This window comes from Physella acuta, unplaced genomic scaffold (genome assembly GCF_028476545.2).
Source record: "Physella acuta isolate Inbredline_101_S28 unplaced genomic scaffold, ASM2847654v3 ptg002191l, whole genome shotgun sequence".
In the NCBI taxonomy this organism is placed as follows: Eukaryota; Metazoa; Mollusca; class Gastropoda; family Physidae; genus Physella; species Physella acuta.
The window spans coordinates 101,694-118,948 of NW_026733692.1; the positions used below are offsets into that span (position 1 = coordinate 101,694).

At 38.7% G+C, this 17,255-nt stretch overlaps 1 protein-coding gene across 1 annotated transcript in view; it reads right to left on the reverse strand.

The window, feature by feature from the left end:
* Positions 1–2,329: 2,329 nt before the first annotated feature.
* Positions 2,330–17,255, reverse strand: part of LOC131932517 (guanylate cyclase soluble subunit beta-2) — a 38,006-nt gene continuing 23,080 nt past the window's right edge. The window contains exons 8-14 of the mRNA XM_059289437.1: positions 11,444–11,634; positions 10,270–10,444; positions 9,507–9,652; positions 6,801–6,949; positions 5,664–5,810; positions 4,793–4,947; positions 2,330–3,600 (exon numbers count right to left, since the gene is read on the reverse strand). Coding sequence (XP_059145420.1) covers positions 2,562–3,600; positions 4,793–4,947; positions 5,664–5,810; positions 6,801–6,949; positions 9,507–9,652; positions 10,270–10,444; positions 11,444–11,634 — 2,002 coding nt within the window. The 3' untranslated portion in view covers positions 2,330–2,561. The remainder of the gene's footprint in view (positions 3,601–4,792; positions 4,948–5,663; positions 5,811–6,800; positions 6,950–9,506; positions 9,653–10,269; positions 10,445–11,443; positions 11,635–17,255) is intronic.

A 17,255-nucleotide genomic window follows, 5' to 3' on the forward strand; every position in this document is an offset into this window, starting at 1 on the left:
ATCTTTTCCCCGTTCGTGCCCAAGACACATAGCGCAGATGTAGTAGAGTTCATCTGTTTCAAGGACCTCGGCATACAAGAAAATAATGTGGTCAGCACTAAATCCAGCAGCCTTTGTTTTCCTAATAAGAGTTAGGTACCCATCAGAGATGGTTGAACTCAGGGACGTCCTACTCATTTGACCGAGGTCAGGGAAGCAGACACTCTATCCCATCTTCTCAAAGGATTTAGTCTTTTAGTCTGAAACAGAACTTTTATTTTTAAAATGAGTAAAGAAAGATAATTTGAGACTCCATGTTAACATTCGCATTAAATTTTTCATGTATTTTTTTTCTTGAACTGAACCAATAAACCAAACAAAACATAAGGTTGTTCAGCCTAATTTATCTATTTTATTAAAGTTCAATAAGTGCTGTGGCTAGTAGATACGAATATATTGTTTAAACGATGTAATCCATTGATTAGGGTCGCAAGGTGGAATATATCGTTGTGATTAAAGCCTTCAAAATATAGACCATTAATTATCCCCCCCCCCTACAATTAAAACAACCATTAATTGCGTTTTTAAATTCTCGTCTTTTTCCACCCCTTCTAACGTGCGTTAATATACGCCCCCCCCACCCCAATCCCCCTATTACGTCACAAACCTATTTAGGTTTAATGTAAATTAGCTCATTATACTAATCACCGATGTATGGATCAAACGCTTCTAGTTCATTAAGATCAAATATTTACCCTTTACGTGCACTTGATTAATGATTTATTGCGTACACAACAAAAACGCAGCCACCTCTACATATAGCTGATTGTATAGTTTAATGATCTATTACAGTAAACCTTGGATTTATTGCATCGCTATGCAACTGCTTTAATTTGCCCATATCTTTCCGTATTATGTCGTTGTAGTACTGACTTCGCTTAGGTCATACGTTTAATTAAGTTGTCTAGAATCTAAACTTTGTATTGTACCCATTCCCAGCAGTAGAAATGAACACGAAATGTAATCATACATTACAGTCGTCTTTTTTATCTTAGTGGTGGGACTGGATCCTTAAATAACACGTTATTTATTTATTTTTATTTTTATTTTCATTGCATTTAAAAGCCTATTATTATAAATGGTTTATATATTTGTTTTATGTTCTACTTTGGAGTGATTTATTCTTAATTAAATAAACACCGCATACAACTAACATGCTTTAAAAGCCAACCAGTAGCTCACGATCTCTAAAAGACAGGTATCTGCCCTTCTTAAACCCTGGAGAAAGCAACTTTTTGTGATGAAACTATTCGTCGTGTAATCAGGCTAATTGAGTAATCGCTTGAGATTCGTTGTTATCTCCTCCTTTTATTGAATATATTAATATTTTATAATTTTAAATTAATAATTGAATATCTAATTAAAAATTAGAAATTGTATTGTCATGAAAGACGAACAAGTCTGAAAACGAAATCGCTTCATTAGAAATGGATACAAATTCACTTACCAGATTTGAAACAAACCCACACACAGATATTGTGAAATAAATAAAAAGCACACAGTTATTAAATAAAACATTAATCTCAGTTAAATCGTACTAAAACAGAAAATGTATTTGCCAGCAAATTTTATTTTAAAAACACATTTAATTCACACCATTTTAGTTTTTTTATACACCAGCTGTGGTTTTAAACAGAGTGTCGTCCCTTGCCTTGTGCAAAAAAAAAATGTCAACAGTAATTATAAACCAACATTCAAGTTGTACATTTCATTTTCATATTCATGTGGTGCGTTTCCAATAGGTCAACAATGGTATTACAGAAGCGAATTATTCATTGGTATAAACCTTGAATACTAAATATAAAAAACGTTTTAAATTTACAAAACATGGCATTAATTAAGTTTCATGTTATATTTGTACAGCATTCCCTTGAGTATCACAAGAGTTATGTCCCAAACACCACACCCCCATATTAAAGAACCCTCTTTCACAGTAAGATACCCTTACACACTGCTTATTTTAAATCAAAGTTCATTTTCTATGCCTCCTTACGTTAGAATAATTAAAAATAAACATGTAAATACAGCGAAGCAGGAACACCGGTAATCTTGAATCGTGACATTATAGAGAGATTACTGTATTGAGGGAAAGTATCAGTCAACTGAATAAAAAGTGAATTAAATTTAAAAAAAACGCTCGTGAGATAATAAATATACTTTTAAAATATGAAACTGTTTTTATTTACAACTTTGGAGAAAGGGTGATCGCGTCTATTGAATTTCCGTACAGTCGTCTATGTGAAAAAGCAATAGATCATCATCATCATCATTTTTGTTTAGTGCCCAAGATAAATTGGGCAGATAAAGTAGAGTTCATCTCTTTCAAGGAAGTCGGTACGCAGTGGGATAGTGTGGTCAGCATCATGCCCAGCGGCCTTAGTTTCCTCAGCGTGATTCAGATACAGGATTCGAACTCAAGACATTCGGTTTAGCAGTCGTAAGCGCTAGAGTGTTACTCAAATGACTACTAATGTTTTGTTTGATGATGTTACCATGACGACAATAAGATTATAAGTTAACCATTAAGAAACTATACACAATTTACTTCTTTCTTTCTTCTTTTTCTTTCGTTTGCTATCCCCGGTCAACATTTTTAAATCGTTCTGTGAGGCAGCTTTCGCGCGATCTTTAGCGTGGCTTGGTGAGGGGGGCGGGAACGTCTCGCTCTTGACCACCGCTCTTCCGGGCAGAGCAGGGTGAGCAGTGGCGTCACCTGACGCGTGAAGGTCAGGGACGATGGCCGTGGTATTCGACGTTTGTGAGTTACTTGTGTGTTCGGGTTGACGAGACACGTGAACAGGATGTGGCGTCACCTTGTTTGAAGATGGTGGAGATTTCGAGTTTCGGTTTGACGCGCCATATCCGCCCATACACATAGAAGCTAACTGGTTTACCAGTTCTGGATTGTTAACAATCGCGTCTTCAACAATCGTCCCGTTTTTTGTTTTACTTTCAGAACTCGTGGGTCTACTTCCGTGGTAGGTGTTTTTAAAAGACCCGCTGATGTACACGCAGTCGGGGTTGTCTTGCAGCGATGTGTTCGTACTACACGAGGTTAAGACGATCTTAGAATCGTTAACTTTCGTAGCTGGCATAGACTCTGCGTCTGGGGAAATCAAAGTCTCGTCGTTGGAAGAACGAGAAATTTTCTTGTTCCTCAACAATTTCCCTTTACTACTGTCCACACTCTGTTCGCTTTCCGTCTTTTCCAGCTTGTTCCGGTTCAATTTTGTCGAAGTCAGCTCTGAAGACTTAACAACTTTATCCGGGCTTTGCTCCGAGTCGGAACCGGCGTAGAAAGTTGGTGTCTCGTCGAGGTCTTCGTTTTCGGAATTGAACGACAGCTGTTTGTGGAGCTCTTCGTTGGAGGAAGTTAGGAACTTGACCAGCGAGCCTCGCTCGTTGTCGTCTGCGTGGACGACAAGCTCGCTGTATTCGTCCACAGGGTCCTTGAGCCGACGATTCAGTCGCCCACACAAGAAGTAGGTGCTCATCTTTCCTTTACCTTTGACCTCCATCTCGCCCCTGTGCTGAAAGGTGTACCCCCATCCTCGTAGAGCTCTGTTTAATAAAACATGAAGTATACAATCAAAATTGGTTTCAATGATAAAATAAATAATTACTTGAAATAAATGAATTAATATCAAATATATATTAACCAACATTTATTGTATTTTATAATTAAAAAATCCTAACAAGGAAATACGAGGAAGGACAGGCTTAAACGACATGGTCTCAGAAGTACGAATGAGGAGATGGAGATGGCTGGGCCATGTCCTATGCATGAGCAAAAAAAGACTCCTCAACATGGCGCTGAAGTGGAACCCACCCGGAAAGAGAAATAGAGGAAGACCACTGGGAACAAGGAGGAGAGAGATGGAAGAAGAAGTGCAGGCTACAGACAAGACCTGGCATGAATTGAAGTGGCTCGCCCAAAACAGAGAGGAATGGCGGAGATTTGTTGCTGCCCTATACTCCACAGGGATTGACGACGATTAAGTAAGTAAGTAATATTTAACAATGTACAACAGAACAATTTTTTTTTTATTTTATAAAAAAGTTCAATTAAAATTGTCCTAAAAATACAGAATATACTTCTAAGCACGGCTAAAAATTGCCTAAAACGGCTTATAAGGTTGTAGAGAATAATAACTAAATAGGATAGTATTATTGAAACGAAAAAAAAACTATTTGTATTTTCAACCATTCTTTTGTTTTTCCCCCGAATGTACCCCAACAGACTATATCAGTGCTGTCTTAATCTAACTAGAAGAAAAGTTATATATTTAAATATTTATCGCTTTAGTTTAATCTTATACAGCAGAATATTCTCTAACCTGCAGTTTAATACACCACTTGGCTAGATTATTGAGCTTATTTGAGTTACCTACGAGCCTTTGGTACTCAACTACTGAGCGGGTCCTACTGTAAGACGTGAGGTACCTTTAAGTGACCTGTAACTGGCATGACTTACTGATAGGTGACCTGTAACTGACGTGACTTACTGATAGGTGACCTGTAACTGACGTGACTTACTGATAGGTGACCTGTAACTGACGGGACTTACTGATAGGTGACCTGTAACTGACGTGACTTACTGATAGGTGACCTGTAACTGACGTGACTTACTGGTAGGTGACCTGTAACTGACGTGACTTACTGGTAGGTGACCTGTAACTGACGTGACTTACTGATAGGTGACCTGTAACTGACGTGGCTTACTGATAGGTGACCTGTAATTGACGTGACTTACTGATAGGTGGTCGGGCTCACGTGGATCCGACCAGGCACCCCGTGGCTCTCCATCCTGGAGGCGGTGTTGACCGTGTCACCAAACAGGCAGTAGCGGGGCATCTTGACCCCCACCACACCCGCCACCACTGGACCCGTGTGGATGCCGACCCTGATCTCAAAACAGAAACAAACACACACGATCATGCAGCAATCAATGACACGTTATAAAAACCCTGTTTGCAATTAATTTACCTTCGTAGTTGCGGTACGTTGTTATTTTCGATTTATATATTTCACAAAATTATAAATTATTGTATAGGCTGCAAAATCGAAAGTCTCGAGTTCGAATCCGGGTCCATCTCAGTAGAACGACCGTGAGTCCATCCAGCTATAATGGGTACCTAACTAATGTTAGGGAACGTAAAGGCGGTTGGGCTAAGTGCTGACCACACCTCCCCTTCATTTGCCGAGTCACAACTGTAAGCAAATCTTACTACAACTGTGCTCCGACATAAATGTAATCATGACCTCTGCAACTATACTTCTTGAAATAAAGGTCAGCTTGACCTCTACAAATATACTTCTTGAAATAAATGTCAGCTTGACCTCTACAACTATACTTCTTGAAATAAATGTCAGCTTGACCTCTACAACTATACTCCTTGACATAAATGTCAGCTTGACCTCTACAATTATACTCCTTGACATAAATGTCAGCATAGCCTACTTCAACTGTACCTTCTGATATTACAAGAACTGTATCCCTCCCCATATAGTTAAGCTCAGCATGACATACTACAACTACCCCCCCCCACCTCACTGACATACAGCTACCTACTAAAACAATACGCCTCCCCCCCCCCCCTGACGATAGGGCCCATAACTCCTACCTGCAGTGGCAGCCCTGTGGCCGGAGATTTAACGTCCCCAGCGTCCTCCACCATGTCCATGGCGAAGTTGGCCACGGGCTGCGCGTGCATTGACGTCTGTTCCGGCACACCGCTCACGATCATGTACGCGTCACCGATTGTCTCCACCTGCTCAAGGTAAACGTCAGGGATTGATACTTTTATTGGTAACAGAAAGATGGATCAACAAATTTAAATGTAAATCTACATGGCGAATTGCTGTAGCTGAAAAATTGAGTCGTATGGCATTCTTATATTTTGCTATCGTCTTTTTCCCCAGAAAATGTTTCACACAAAGAGTGTATTAAAATAATTTTTATAACAATTGCAATAAATTCAAACTATATGCGTATACAATTTATTAATTTATTCAATTTATTCAATAACGTTTACAACAGTAGGCACGGAGGCCTTTTTTTTCACGTTGGGCGTTTAAAAGAAACAAGAAAAAAAAACATCGACTAAACTACTTTACTTATTTATTGCCATTTCTTCAATGATCGTCAGCAGATTTTAGAAAAAGTTATCGCTTGTTATTATTACCCAACCTCAACGCTAACCCTGATAGTAAACTGGGTGTAAATGTGAGAAGGTGGTCGGATTGTACAACTCACGACTGATAATCCGAAACATGTATGTAAACCTCCGTGTGAACCTATGTGTGAACCTATGTGTAAACCTATGTGTGAACCTACGTGTGAACCTATGTGTGAACCTATGTGTGAACCTATGTATGAACCTACGTGTGAACCTATATGTGAACCTATGTGTGAACCTACGTGTGAACCTATGTGAACCTATACGTGAAACTATGTGTAAACCTATGTGTGAACCTACGCGTGAACCTATATGTGAACCTATATGTGAACCTATGTGTGAACCTATGTGTGAACCTATGTGTGAACCTATATGTGAACCTATGTTTGAACCTACCTGTGAACCTATATGTGAACCTATGTGTGAACCTTTGTATGAACCTACGTGTGAACCTATATGTGAACCTATATGTGAACCTCTATGTGAACCTATATTTGAACCTATATGTGAACCTATGGGTGAACCTATGTGTTAACCTATATGTGAACCTATATGTGAACCTGTATGTGAACCAGTACCGACCTTGTATACATTGTGCTGGGAGGTCCTTGCATCAAACCGCTGGTACATGTCGTTCAACATGTTGACGATGTCCATTGGACTGCAGGCTGCGGCGATGTTGGTGAAGGTCACGATGTCGCTAAACAAGATGGTCACCTGGTCAAACTTTTCTGGAATAGGGGCGGGGGGGAGGGGGTAGCAGTGGGGGAGGTCACGTTAGTAATAATATTTTAACAGGCAGTACTATTATATCACTGTAGACAACCTAATATAGACATCTAAAGTTACTACTGACAACCTAATATAGACATCTAAAGTTACTACTGACAGCCTAATATAGACAACTTAATTTACTACTGATAACCTAATATAGACATCTAAAGTTACTACTGACAACCTAATATATACGTCTAAAGTTACTACTGATAACCTAATATAGACATCTAAAGTTACTACTGATAACCTAATATAGACATCTAAAGTTACTACTGACAACCTAATATAGACATCTAAAGTTACTACTGATAACCTAATATAGACATCTAAAGTTACTACTGATAACCTAATATAGACATCTAAATTTACTACTGATAACCTAATATAGACATCTAAAGTTACTACTAACAACCTAATATAGACATCTAAAGTTACTGATGACAACCTAATATAGACATCTAAAGTTACATTTGACAACCTAACAGAGACCTCAAAATATACTACTAACTATATAATATATTCCTCTAAAGATACTACTGAAAACATAATATAGACCTCTAAAGATAACCCTTATACTGAACGTTTAAAGATCTACTAAAATTATGTATATACCTGGGCTATTTATTTAGTTTTGTTCCCAAATTCTTATACTATAATAGATTCAGCAATGAAGTTAAAAAAAATATCTATTTAGAAAAAAAATAATTTAAAAACCAAACCGACTAAGCCCAATGTTCGAAACATTGATAATGGATTTTCATTTTTTAAAAATGTGTTATCACTTTTTATAATCATGTAATTCTCCTTATGTTTCATACAAAAATGGTTGCAATTTAATTTTGAAATGCAATGCAAGTGGGCATCTATTTTAACATAAAAGTTTATCACCAGATATTTTTACAGTGAACACCTATAATCACAAGTCGTCAAAAAAAAAAAAAAAAAAAAAAAAAAAAAACCACTCAAGTATAGCCTTTGCAATGTACTACACGAATGTAAAAATTTGACCACCATCTAGCACATAACACAGCATATTTTCTTGGAATCGACGAACTATGTCGTGTACTTTAATACCGTAAAAAATCAAGATCATTAGCGATAAATCAGATTCCATATTGCTTCAGCGTTAGGTTGATTAATTAGTTTGCACTTTAGAAGCCAAATCAGTTTTTATCATAACCGCGTCAGTAAACAGAGCCAGGTTGATAAACGTTGAATTAGACCCGTGAAGTCACCCATACACAATATGGAGGATATTTACTATCTGTACTTTAGATTAACAAACCAAGTTTGTACGTGTTATGTATTTTTTGCTTTAGCTTTTGTCGAAAATTTTGTTTGCTAAATGTTTTCAAAATAGACAGACTCTTTAGTACAATACTTTAAAAAAAGCACTTTAGTATTTCAAGATTTAATATGTTTTGTTTACAGTGTAGTCGGGTTGGTAGCGTTTTATTGCTAATTCCAAAAGTCCCGAGTTCGAACTTCTGGGAAGGTGATGTTTTATAGCTAAAGACAGCAGTAGTTCTAGTACAGAAAATTCCAAAACCAAACAACATCTGCATTGCAGATAGTTCTTTGAAGGACAAAGACTAAGAAAAGAGCAGAATCTAGTCGGAATCAAAGAGATATATGACGCATAACATGTTACATTTTGAAGGAAACCCCCTTGAATATTACAAGAAAGAACGATGGAGATGAAGTTTATTTTAAAGTTTCATAAAAAAATATATAAAAACCAATATATAGCTATTAATTGATGGGGCTGATGTAGCATGTTTCATTAGAAAACACGTGTTTGTGGAGGTCGGGTTAAGGGGGTGTGGGTGTTTTTATATCCTCTAAGCTGAAGCTAATTACTGGTAAAAGCCTTTTGGCTATAGCTGAGCTAGGAAGTGACCAAAAAAAAACTGGACGTCGCGTCATTCGATTACAAAAAAAAATGGGAGATGTTAATTTTTTTGTGTCGATAAAATGCGTAAACAATGTGTCTTCTGAACTTAAATCAACAAACTTTTTGAGCGGCTTTAAGTTTAGATGGAGCCAAGAATGTGGTTTGGGTGTGGAGTATGTGTGCGTGTACGTGTGGTGTGTGGCTTTTGCTTTTTTTGTGTGACTGAAGTGTAACTTGTATGTATGGGGGGGGGGGGTAATTACCCAGGGGTAAATAATTACCCAGGGGTAAATGCTCCAAGGGGTAATGTCGGGGGATGTCCGTGGGGGGGGTGTAATTTTCCAAAGGGTAGAATTAAAACCTTAAGGGTGTAATGCCGGGGTGATATCGGTGGGGGGGGGGGGGGTAATTGACGTAGGGGGAGGGGCAATGTCCTGCTTCTGTGGTTTGTGTATGAAATGAGTGAGGTTTTTTGTGTGACTGATGTTGAGGCTTAGCGTTTTGCTCAGTTCTTGTCTTAGCGCAATACTTATTGTGCGAATGATTAAAACTGTGGTTTTCTCAAGCACCTAATGTTGATACCAATAATCAACTGATTAAAACAGAACAGTTCGCACCTGCTTCAACTTTCTGCCCGTGGGTCAGGGCGTCTGCTACTTTCCTCGGCAGCATCTGGTGCAGCAGAGTTTCTGTCTTGGACTTTTCCTCCTCCAGTTCCTGTGAGGTCTTCTTCAGCTCCGCCGTCGTCTCGTCCAGTCGTTTGCTGTAACAATAGAGGGATGGTCAGTGTACGGTGGTGGTTCTTGAGTGTGGGTTCGTGTTATGGGGGGTGGGGTGGTGGTGGTAATTTTGTTTCCATTTTTAAATACACACAGTGTTACTAGAGTGTTTGTAAGCGGGTGGGTGGTGGATGGCAATATGATGTCCTTTTTTACGTAGACAGACACAAACAAACACAAATACAAACACACAGGAGGACCTCGTGAAGGTCGAGAGAAATCCATCAGTTTTTTTAGAAATGTACCTTAGTGTATCAATAAGGTATGCGATTGCGCGTTACATAAAGACATGTAGTGATAAGGCTATTTGTTGGTTAGACAATATCTTGTGCCTATGGTCTAACTATCAGTATGTTAAAAAACTGTATGTGTTTATGTAATGTGTAAATTAGAAAACGGTATGCGCTTAGGTTATGTGTAAGACAACTGTATGTGCTTACATTACGTATTAAGACAACTGTAAGTGCTTACGCTATGTGTAAGACAACAGTATGTGCTTGCGCTATGTGTAAAACAACTGTACGTGTAAAAAACATGACGTGTAAGACAACTGAATGTGCTTACAGTATGTGTACGTATGTACATACAACTATGTGCTTACGCTATGTCGATCTCCGCTATCCTCTGTTGATTGAGCAGCACCAACTCCCTCGTGACGTCATACAGCGGTATGTCCGCCAAGTACACGTTCATCTCCATCAACTCGTTCAGTGACGTCAGACGCGGGGAGCCAATGAAAATCATGTTTTGTGTGTCAGACAGCCAGATCATTTGACCTGAAAGTTTGCCGAAAATATTATTTGAAAACGGTTTAAAAAAAATATTCAGACGTCCTTCAAATATAATTCAATGAAATTTCCATTAACAAAATTAGAAATAGAAGGTATTCAATTATAATTAAATCGATTGAATGATTTGGCTTCTTGGATAACAGTAGTTTCATTACATTGATAATATTTTTCATTTTTATGAAAGCTTGTCAGAGTTTCTTTCAGGCATCTCTTTTCGTGGATGGGGGGGGGGTAGGAGGGTAAGTACACTGCTCCATCCCCGTTGCACGTTTACCTACCCTTCCCGAACGAAAAAAATATAATGTATATAGAAAATATATAGTTTCTTCCTTCCCCCTTTCCCCCCTCCCAAAAAATTTATGTGCCCCCCCCTTCACAATCAAAACTTTTAAGTGTAAGTGGGGGAAATTAATGGGCTTAATACTAACCACAACATCCCTTCATATGCCGAGGTTAAGAAACTCTACTTCATATGACCACAGAGGCGTAGCGACCCTTCCAGGCGCCCGGGGACAAACTTTCAATTTGATTTGCACCCCCCCCCCTCAAACTTTTGATATGCACACCCCCCCCCCCCCCTCAAACTTCTGATTTGCACCCCCCCCTCAAACTGTTTAGAATGCAAAAATGCAGCTAAAATTACATTTTAATTTGTTTTTACAACCCATTTTGGCGCCCCCTAAGGTCGGCGCCCGGGGACATATGTACCCCCCTGCCCCCCCATCGCTACGCCTCTGTATGACCAACGGACCTCTTAGTCTGAGGCAAATTCTTTACTCTTTTCAATTGATATATTCTCATAAACCAGCATTTTCTAACAATTTTTCACCCCAAAAAAAATGGGGGGCGGGGGAGTGTTGTATAGCCAGTGTAGTTGGATTTTGATTTACTGCTACACACGACTGCACAAGAAAGCATAGGGGAGCTTACTACCGCTTCATTTTTCTACATTTTTAATGAAAACAATAAATAGCTAATACTGACCTTTCAGCAAAAGAGTTTTCCTTCCATTTTCTTCTCTCACGATCGCTAACAGAAACACGGCGTTGATAAACTTTCGAATGTTCTCGATGCTGATCACCATCTTGGGGTGGACGATGCTGAACGCTCGGGTCAGGGGCGTCCCCTCCGTCAACGTCATGGTCGAGTGCTTTTGGATGAGATCGCCACATTGTCTAAAACCAGATAAACAGCAGACCGGAAACTCAGACGAGATTTAAGGAGGAGAGAAACAGTGCATGCACTCTAGATTTTTGTCGATTTCCTGCGGGTTAAACTAATTAAAATTTTGTTTTTCTAGCTCTGGTTAAATAAACCTAGTAGCCTGACAGATTATAAAATATCGTTTCAACGGTTAACGGATAGAGGTTATAAACCACAAAGAGCATAAGTATTTCACATTTCATGGACGGCGTGGCCTAAGCGGTAGAGCGCTAAGCTGCTAACCCGACAGTCTGGTGTTCGAATCCAGGTTTAGTTAGTAGAACCTCCCTGAGTCCACCTAGCTGTGATGGGTAACTAACTCATGTTAGGGAAAGTAAAGGCAGCTGGACAAAGTACTAACCACAACCTCTTTTCATATCGCGAGGCCAAGAAACATATGAATTCTACCTCATCAGTCAAATGGTTTGCTAGGTCTAAAGACAATTACTTAAAGACAACTTTATTCCATCGATAGCCTGAGTTTTGAATTACTAACATATCATTCTGATCAATATTTTTATTTCCCAGTTTTGTGTTATTAAAATTTGTAAATGTTTTGTTTGCACTTTGGTTCTCATAGCGCTGTTCAATCTCAGTTTTTAAACCTTCACGCTAGATAAAGATCAACGAAAACTGTCGATTTTATCTGATTGTGACACACGATGGCGAAGGCAACTGGCCACCAATTAAGTGGTTAGAACAAGGCAAGACAAGTTAAAAAAAAATTGTCCGGAGTTCGCTTTTTCTTGCTTTTTTCTTTACAATTGTTACCCAAATATACGTGTTCCCAAAATAAACCGATGTCCCAATTAACGAGTTAGATCCAGGCACCACTTCTCAGGGGTTACAGCCGTCCCTTCCCTCCCCTCCCCTGCCCCCCCCCCTCCCCTCCCCCATCCTGAAGCACGTCAACTGTCCCCTTTTCCGAAATAAATAATATTTTAAAAAAAACAATTATATGTACAAACTATAATATGCTTTAACCAGTCTCTGTCCACTGGAAATTAAGTGCCACCACCACAACCCTACACACACACACACAAGATCCAAGTACTCCACCCAACTCCCACATACCCGGAGAAAAAAAGTTTGAAAGAAACACCGAGGACAGAGCTGAATCGACAGAACAAGTAAGTGCCCGTGTACTAAAAATAGAACAGTACATTAGGTGTGACCTAAAAATTACCGTAAGTGTTACGTGAAGCTGTAAACGGATTAAGGAACCAGGAACGTGTTTCCTGTTGAGGCTCTAGCTCTAGACAATTTTATACCACATGTAGTTGTCCTACTATCATTCGGCAACAACAGTCACCAAAAAGGGGAAAAAATTGGTTCAAAAGCGATAGTCAAGGGACATTCTCAGTTAAAGAAATGTGAACTTGAGAAAACAAAACGTGGTCGCTAAGTTGGTCAACATTTTATAAATATTTGTTCCTCACAAACAAGGACACCATCACTCACTCGCTCGGTTTACCTCAGCTATTTATAGCATCTGATGGAGGAGATAGTGTGTACATCACGCGCGTCCTAAAAACGCAATGAGCTCACTGTTTGCCTAGCACTTCCCTACCTTAGTGGAATGACTTTGACCTGAACACGCACGTCCGGTCTTAAAATAGAACACCACGACATGATATGACTGGACCAGTGATTCTAGTACCTCACCATATACAACAGAGATAGTACCTCACTACATACAACAGAGATAGCACAACACCACAACATGATATGACAGAACCAGTGATTCTAGTACCTCACCATATATAACAGAGATAGTACCTCATCACATACAACAGAGATAGTACAACACCACAACATGATATGACTGGACCAGTGATTCTAGTACCTCACCATATACAACAGAGATAGTACCTCATCACATACAACAGAGATAGTACAACACCACAACATGATATGACTGGACCAGTGATTCTAGTACCTCACCATATACAACAGAGATAGTACAACACTACATACACCAGAGATAGTACAACACCACAACATGATATGACTGGACCAGTGATTCTAGTACCTCACCATATACAACAGAGATAGTACAACACTACATACACCAGAGATAGTACAACACCACAACATGATATGACTGGACCAGTGATTCTAGTACCTCACCATATACAACAGAGATAGTACAACACTACATACACCAGAGATAGTACAACACCACAACATGATATGACTGGACCAGTGATTCTAGTACCTCACCATATACAACAGAAATAGTATCTTACCACATACAACAGAGATAGTACAACACCACAACATGATATGACTGGACCAGTGATTCTAGTACCTCACCATATACAACAGAGATAGTACAACACCACAACATGGTATGACTGGACCAGTGATTCTAGTACCTCACTACATACAACAGAAATAGTATCTTACCACATACAACAGAGATAGTACAACACCACAACATGATATAACTGGACCAGTGATTCTAGTACCTCACCATATACAACAGAGATAGTACAACACCACAACATGGTATGACTGGACCAGTGATTCTAGTACCTCACCATATACAACAGAGATAGTACAACACCACATACAACAGAGATAGTACAACACCACAACATGATATGACTGGACCAGTGATTCTAGTACCTCACTACATACAACAGAAATAGTATCTTACCACATACAACAGAGATAGTACAACACCACAACATGGTATGACTGGACCAGTGATTCTAGTACCTCACTACATACAACAGAAATAGTATCTTACCACATACAACAGAGTACCTCACCACAGAGATAGTACCTCACCACATGCAACAGAGATAGTACACCACCGAGTACACCACATATAACAGAGATAGTACCTCACCCTATAAAATAGAACCAGGTAGTCTAGTATTTCACAACCTATAACAGAACTAGTATCTAATCACATATAACAGAGTTAGTACCTCACCAGTTATAACAAAGCTAGTATTTCACCAGATATAAACAGAACTAGTGCCTCACCTCATACAACAGAGATTGTACCTCATCACATATAACAAAACTAGTACCTCACTACAAATAACAGAGATAGTACCTCACCACATACAAGAGAGATAGTACCTCACCACATATATTAGAACTAGTACCTCACCACATACAACATAGATAGTAACTCTTCAGCTATTTCACTGGACCATTGACTCTAGCACCTCACCATATATATCAGAACTAGTACCTCACCAATTACAACAGATATTATCTCACCACCTCTACCAGAACAGGTATCTCACGATATATAACAGAACTAGTACCTCACAAAATATAACATAACTAGTACCTGACAGGATATAACATAAATAGTACTTCACCAGATATAACAGAAATAGTAAATAAAAAAACTTACAGAACTAGTACCTCACCAGGTATAACAGAATTAGAACCTCAGCTATTAAACTAAAACAGTAACACTAGTATCCCACCAACTACAACAAACATAACTAGACACTTTTGATCGTGAGACTTTTGATGTTCTTCCACATTTAATGGGTCGCTTTCACGAAAAAAAAAATGCCATGACAGATAATACATTAAAAGTGCTTTGTAAATAGCCTCCCGTCCGTACTTTATCCCTGACGAGTTTCGCCAGCCCGCTAATTAAACTTGACTTTAAATAATTGTAAAGGAATTGGAGCCAATTAGTCTGTCAAGCTACAAAACACAATCTTCCTGTCATCAAATCTCTAGAATCCCTCTGCCCATTTTGTGAATCACGAGGTTTTCTCGTACTAATCGATATGGCAGGTCATGTTGCTCTACAGGTATACATACATTAAAGACTAAACCATTTACCCTAGGTATAGAGACAACTCAATGTAGTTTACAAGTATATAGAAAAGTCAATCTACCCAGATTGTTAGCTAATATGCGAAAGATGGATCGGTCTTTCAAGTTCTGTGTTATTAATAAACTTGACACAGGATATTTCTAAAGCTCAAAGAAAATCAGCGTCATCACCATTTCTTAAAAGTCAACATAATTAGTAGATAGTACCAACAGCATGAACAGAAATAGTAGACAGCATCATCGGCATTATAGAGAACAAACAGATAGTAATAGCATCATCAACAGTGTCTCTTCCAGGGGGGGAGGGGCTGTGCCCCTCCCCCGAAAAAATTCTACAGCCACCCCCCCACCCCCTCTCCCCGTACGAAATGGAATTTATACAGCAAGTACATACTTTCAATAGTGTTCGCCCTCCCCCGAAAAATATTAGTCCGCCACCCCGAAAATTTCAAGTGCCCCCCCCCCCTTCTCCGGAGAAAAAAGTGTGGAAGAAACACTGATCATCAACATAACCCCCAAAAACGTGCACACAATGTCAGTCATCAATAGTCCTTATATAACCAGACATCTTCAACTCTGGAGTTGTTCCCACTACCATGCTGTTCTCTCAGACCGGTCATCTACCCAGACCTTGAGACGACGCGCTAAATACAGACAGGCTACGGGGTTAGATCTCAGCGTTTATTAAATTATTGCTCGTCGCTGTAGCGGCGTCTAGCGTCATTCCATCTTACCGATAGCAAATCGTCAATGGCGCACAAAGAACGAATTGCGTCGGGGGGGGGGGGATCTAGGCGTTCACAAATGATCAGGACAAGAGTATCGTAACAGCAAGTTGATGCCAGGAGTTAAATGTCGTTGATGTCTTTACGATCTTTGACTTTCCCTGCCAGTTAATATGTCTGGGGCGTAGGCCGACCCGTTATGAGAAAAATGCTAAAAAAAAAGTCTGCATAGTTCTAGACTTAGATTTCGGAAAAAAAAAGAAGTATTATAAACTCAAGGTCTAGTGGGTTATCCTATTCGGCTTATCTGAATTGGGAAGTTATTTTTTTATCTTAGTTTGTTTTATTTTTGCTTGTTACATTTGGTCTCAGCTCAAACGGTTATGATAAATCAATATTTCGATACAGGCCATCAGTTTAAATCTTTTTAGAATCTGACCTTTTAACTCTAAACTTTAAACATAATTATTAGTAAGTTACAAGTTATACATCACTAAGGTTGTGGACTAGTTTATTTGTCCGCTTAAATAATGAAATAAAAAACAATTACTAATTATATATATATATATATATATATATATATATTGATTATTCATTTACATTTTACAAGAGCTATAGAAACAAAACGTCCATTGATTTAAAAGGTAGATAAAATAGTTATATATTTCAGGATTTATCACGGTCGAATATTTTTTTGTAATTCTTGATTGTTACGTTTCCATCGACTATGATTCTTACTTCACAGGTTGAAAATGCTTTGTTAATTAATTCTTAAGTCCAAGGTGAAACATATTTTGTTACCTGATTCTCAAGTCCCTTCTTAAAAATATTTTGGTACCAGATTCTGAAGTGCTAGTTATAAATGTGTTTTTACCTGATTAAATCCCGCTTGAAAATATTTTCTTACTTCATTCTTGAGTGCAAGTTAAAAATAGTGTTACCTGATTCTTAAGTCCCAGGTGGAGAATATTGTTTTACCTGATCCAGAAGTGCCACTTAAAAATATTTTGTTACCTGATTCTCAAGTCCCAATTAAAAATATTGTTTTA